Consider the following 5891-nt stretch of genomic DNA (forward strand, 5'->3'; position numbering starts at 1 on the left):
CTCTCTCTCAAAAAAAAAAAAAAAAAAAAAAAAAAAAAAAAAAAAAATCAGCACCTACTGTGTACCAGGTGTTAAATCTGAATTGGTTAACTCGTTTAGTTTCACAACATTTATATGAAATATTGTTACTTTTTTAGAAATGAGAAAGTCACTCAACAGTTAAGTTGTCCAAGATCACCAGTTGGTACATAGCAGAACTGAGCTTCTGACAGCCTCTTTATTCTCTGTCAGTGAGTTATATACTAGCCTAAAGCTAAAATAGTGTAATGTGTCAGGGAGGGTTAATTTGCACAAACATGCAGAGCATAAGGGGTGGGGGTGGGGGCAGAAGCAAGGAACTGCCCATGTTACAAAGATTGGTTTATTTAGTCTTTACAGCCTCTGAGATTGGTACAACTATAAAATAACTGTTACATTTTATCGAAAGAGAATTGAAATACAGAAAAGTGAAATTACTTTCCAGTATTTAAACTGCCATTAAGTGGACTTTCATGTGTCTCCTGTACTGTTTTAGAGACTTACTCTACTCCAGCATATGTATCCTATATTATATCATATTCCTGGCACACACATACTCACATTTACACTTCTGCACCTACCAAACTAGTGCTTGCTGTTACAAAACAGATCCTAAGTCTCACTGGAGTCTCAAGCTTTCTGCAGTCGGATTGCCAAGTTTAATAAAAATAAATAAATAAATAAAATAAGAGACACCCAGCTAAATTTAAATTTCACACAAAGGAAAAGTAAATATGCCCATTTAGCATATGCAACTTTTTAAAAATCTCAAAATCAGATTTAATTGGAAAATCTTCATTGTATTTGGCGACTCTATCCAAGATGAAAATTTTAATTAGTCTTTCAAGTTCAAAATCAAATTCGCCCCGAGGGTGTAAGTGCTGTGGCATAGAGCATTCACAAGGTTCTAACCCAGCACCCCTCCACGAAACAAATAGAAACAAATTCAAGCATCAGTGAAGTCTTCAAGGAGTTTCCCGGCAGCTTTTTCACTTCTGGTCTTCACACTAACGCACAGCTACCAATAGAAGTGTTTACTTCGTGTGGACACTTAATGCTTCCTGATACGAACCTTGATTTTTCTTAGGGGAACAGTTTTGATATTCATCTCTGACCTCAACCATGGAAGGATGTTGACGACTGAAATCGTTATGAATAAACATTTACTAAGAGCTACTAGGTTTAAGAGAAGTCCTGAATAGAGAAACATCATTTGTAATTTGCCTTTTGTATGCTAAATGTGGAGCTAGTAATTTCATTGACTGCCCATTAAATCCCATTTAATAAATAGATAGGGATGTTCTTTTACGGAGGGTAATCTTATCCTGTTGAGGCCTTTAACGTTTGGTGTAAATAACTATAACGCCATTCTAATCGTTGTGTCTCCTTTCTGAGAATGTCGGTCCTTGATCTAGTTGGTTAGAGTTCCGGTTTCCCATAGAAACAAAAGGTCCCGTGAGAGTGTAGAGAAACAGGAAGTTCGGGTTTCTCTTCCGGTTTATACCGGAAGTTGACGCGAAGCATCCGCGCATGGATGCCCCTGGAGAGCATGCCGCTCGTCGTGGTGTGCGGGCTGCCGTCCAGCGGCAAGAGCCAGCGGACGGAGGAGCTCCGTCAGGCGCTGACCAGCGAGGGCCGCGCGGTGTATGTGGTGGACGATGCATCGGTGCTGGGCGCGCAGGACTCGACTGTGTACGGCGACTCGGCGGGTGAGAAGGCGCTGCGGGCTGCGCTGCGGGCCGCGGTGGAGCGGCGCCTGAGCCGGCAGGACGTGGTCATCCTGGACTCGGTCAACTACATCAAGGGCTTCCGCTACGAGCTGTACTGCCTCGCCCGGGCCGCGCGCACGCCGCTCTGCTTAGTTTACTGCGTGCGGCCGAACTGGCCGAACCGTGGGCTTCGGGAGGCTGGCGCCTCCGAGAACCCGGACCCGGCTGTCAGCGTGAGCTGGAGGCCGCGCGCCGAGACCCGGGGGAAGTCTCCGGCGGCCGGCGCTGTGGAGGAGCAGCGCGCCACCAGCCCCGTAGCAAATGGGCGGGTCCCGGCCGCTGTCCCAAAGGAACTGGATCCAGAGGAAATCCTGCCACCAAACCCTTCCGCTGTCATGACCCCGGGGTCCGAGAAATCTGCGGAGCCGGCGTCCTGTGCCTTTCCCCCCGAGGTTCTGGAGTCCTTAGCGCTGCGCTTTGAGGCTCCCGACTCCCGGAACCGCTGGGATCGCCCCTTGTTCACCGTGGTGGGTTTAGAAGAGCCATTGCCCCTCGCGGAGATCCGGTCTGCGCTGTTTGAGAATCGGGCTCCCCCACCCCACCAGTCTACGCAGTCCCAGCCTCTAGCCTCTGGCAGCTTTCTGCACCAGTTGGATCAGGCCACGAGCCAGGTGTTGACTGCTCTGATGGAAGCACAGAAGAGCGCTGTGCCCGGAGACCTCCTAAAGCTGCCTGGCACCACGGAGCACCTCCGATTCACCCGACCCTTGACCTTGGCAGAATTGAGTCGCCTCCGTCGCCAGTTTATTTCCTACACTAAAATGCATCCCAACAACGAGAACCTGCCTCAATTGGCCAACATGTTTCTTCAGTATCTGAACCAGAGTTTGCACTAATGAGGTAGAGGGCAGCAGCTGTGGCTCGTGTCTGAATTCCACTGTACTTTGTCTAGGAAGAATTGTCCGAAGGTCTGCAAAGCATACTGTAGTAAGATTGCTAAGTTTGACTCGTTTTCTTAACTGCCACTGCCATACCCTGAGTGTGTAGCATAAGCTGAGGCATTGAGTGCTCCAAAAACACCAGGGGGCTTCAGGTGGAGTCTACTTGAGAATACTACATACCACTGTTGGCCTTCCACCGGGATGGAGAAGTGTTTTAAGTCAACTGTGAGTAGAAATGGAAGATAACAGTTCTGTATTCGTGATGGCCCTTTCATACTCCAATTATTTTTGAGCACAGAGCCTCTTGCTTCTGACCTGCCACTTCGAACACAGATCTTTTGTTCTGTCCCTGGGAAACTGATATTTGTGTAAGACAACCATTAGATATTTTCTCTAATAAAATCTTCTGAAATTACCTGCTGGACTCTTGATGTAGTTTAATGTTTCCCCTGCAACTTAGTATTTTATATATACATGTAGTATTTTTATACGAGAGGCTTGATTTTGCTTGGCCTATATATTGTAGCACCTTGCATGATTATTGAATATTCTAAGGCAAACATTACTGTACTCTTAGTTTTGTTGGTAGCAGACAACAGTATTGGATTTTCATTATCCATACAGTTTTTCAGACTTGGCAGCTGTGTGAAGTGCAAACATGCTTAGCAGGACCTGTTCAGGGTTATTACTGACTGTTGACCAGCAGCTAGGAGGTGTTTGAGGAAGAACTTTAGAAAAGCTAATATTTGAAATACCGCTGTAGAATAATAGTCTGCAAAGGAACAGAATGCAGCTTTTTAGACTTTCTAGGCCCTGAAGGGTCTTGCTGCCTGGGAAGAGCTAACACACATGTTCCAAATTATATTTGGGTCACAAAAATATTTTAGATTTGCTTTCCTTTTTTTCTTTTTTAAGATTTATTTATTTTATGTATGAGTATGCTGTCGCTGTCTTCAGGCACACCAGAAGAGGGCATCAGATCCTATTCCAGGTGGTTGTGAGCCACCATGTGGTTGCTGGGAATTGAACTCAGGACCTCTGGAAGAGCAGTCACCGCTCCTAACCTCTGAGCCATCTTTCCAGCCCTTAGATTTGCTTTCCAACCTTCAAATTTTTCACTAGGTATAATGCTCACACCTGTAGTCCAGCACTTGGGAGGTGAAAACAGGATTGTCGTAAATCCGAGGTCAGCCTGAGTTACAGAGTAAGATCTTACCTTTAAAAACAAAAACAAAAGCTGGGCATGGTGGTGCACGCCTTTAATCCCAGCACTTGGGAGGCAGAGGCAGGTGGATTTCTGAGTTCCAGGCCAGCCTGGTCTACAGAGTGAGTTCCAGGACAGCCAGGGCTATACAGAGAAACCCTGTCTCAAAAAATTAGGAAAAAAAAAAAAGATAAATGTGTCTTTGTCTGTACAGAAGCAACTAGTGGGTTGACTTTGGCCTACAGATTATTTTTGCTAACTCTTTTCTAGATGTTTGACAGGACTAAGACATTCTAAAATATGCATGCTTTGAAAACTGATGGGCTGCCTTGGTTAATGTTTCCTTGGTAATATCTACCACCTTTGGTGATATATATGAAGGGCAGGAAGGATTCATGTATGAAATGTAAATTTGAACTAGGCAACCTCAACAACCTTTTCTAACCTTCATTTCTGATTTTCTAGTTTATTATTGATTGACTTGGATTTAAACCTACATGTTTAGGCTGGAGAGATGGCTCAGTAAAGAGCACTGACTGCTCTTCCAGAATTCAATTCCCAGCAGCCACATGGTGGCTCACTACCATCCAGGGGTCTGATTCCCCCTTCTGCTGTCTCTGAAGACAGTGTACTCAAATGCACGAAATAAATCTTAAAAACAAAAAAACCAAACCCTACATGTTCTAGGGCTGTCAATAATGGGCTCAATGGTTAAGAGTACTGGCTGCTCTTCTAGTGGTCCTGAGTTCAATTCCCAGCAACCACGTGGTGGCTCATAGCCATCTGTAATGGGATCTGATTCCCTCTTCTGTTTGATGCCCTCTTTTGTGGTGCAGGCATACAGCAAATAGAGCACTCATACATAAAATAAATCTTTTTAAAAACTACATATTTTATCTTGGTGACTTCTAAATAACGGATATTAATTATGGCCAAAAAGAACATTGGTCTAGGAGTCAGTCTTGTTTTTTTGTTTGTATGTTTGCTTTTAATTTTTATTAACTTATAAATGGCAGAACTTACATTTTTATAGTTAGATTTCTTTTTCTTTTTTTTTTTTTAAAGATTTATTTATTATATGTAAGTACACTGTAGCTGTCTTCAGACACTCCAGAAGAGGGCGCCAGATCACATTACGGATGGTTGTGAGCCACCATGTGGTCGCTGGGATTTGAACTCAGGACCTTCGGAAGAGCAGTTGGTGCTCTTACCTGCTGAGCCATCTCACCAGCCCGTTAGATTTCTTTTTAATGATTTATGTATTTTTATTTTATATGCAATCTCTTGGGATTCTTGGTCTTTTGGGGTTGGGCTGGAGATTGAACCCAGACCTTGTACAAGCTGAGCAAGTGCTCTACCATTGATCTATATCACAGATTAATTTTCTCTTTTCTATGAGAACATTAATAGTGTCTACCCTAGATGAGTGTGATGGTGTATGCTTGTAATTCTATCACTCGGGAAGCTGAGGCAGGAGGGTTGCCACGAGTGTTGGACTAGTTTAGGTTACATAGCAAAGACCCTGCGTCAGAAGTAAAAGGACAGATGAGATGCCCTGGAAGGCGAGGACCTCTGAGCCACAGTGTACATGCTCTCTCCCTCACGTCTAGGTCTCTCTCCCTGGAGCGTGCAAGGGTCCACACACACTTAAATATGTTTCACATACACAAGTAAATGTAATTATTTACTTGGGGTGGAAGGGGACAGGGTCTCACTACATCACCCTGCCTGGCCAGCAACTCAATGTTTAGAGCAAACTAGCCTTGAATTAAGAAGTCAGCCTTCTCCTCCACTCTAGAAACATTTAAATTATTATCTCCAGCAGTGAGGTCTTGGAAAAATGGACTCAATCACGATAAGGGAATGGAATAGTCTAAACAAAGTGCTTAGTGTTTAACAAGATGTGTTGCTAATTTCTGGTTTTGCACAAAGAAGAAAAGGAAAAAGAAATCAGCCTTCAGATTGCAGGCATTAAAGATGTGTGTCACTATGCATGGCTCATAACTAATTTTTTTTTTT

At 44.0% G+C, this 5891-nt stretch overlaps 2 protein-coding genes across 2 annotated transcripts in view; both read left to right on the forward strand.

Moving 5' to 3' along the window:
• Positions 1–5891, forward strand: part of Txndc12 (thioredoxin domain containing 12) — a 28031-nt gene that overhangs the window by 11233 nt on the left and 10907 nt on the right. The window lies entirely within an intron of this gene.
• Positions 839–3171, forward strand: Kti12 (KTI12 chromatin associated homolog). The gene has a single exon (XM_021200229.2). It carries the CDS (start codon positions 1553–1555, stop codon positions 2621–2623), a length of 1071 nt encoding a protein of 356 aa, XP_021055888.1. The 5' UTR covers positions 839–1552; the 3' UTR covers positions 2624–3171.

The sequence above is a fragment of the Mus pahari genome, chromosome 6 (genome assembly GCF_900095145.1).
Source record: "Mus pahari chromosome 6, PAHARI_EIJ_v1.1, whole genome shotgun sequence".
Classification (NCBI taxonomy): domain Eukaryota; kingdom Metazoa; phylum Chordata; class Mammalia; order Rodentia; family Muridae; genus Mus; species Mus pahari.

Coding starts and splice junctions, on each gene's coding strand:
- Kti12 (XM_021200229.2), top strand. CDS start 1,553: ATGCCCCTGGAGAGCATGCCGCTCGTCGTGGTGTGCGGGCTGCCGTCC.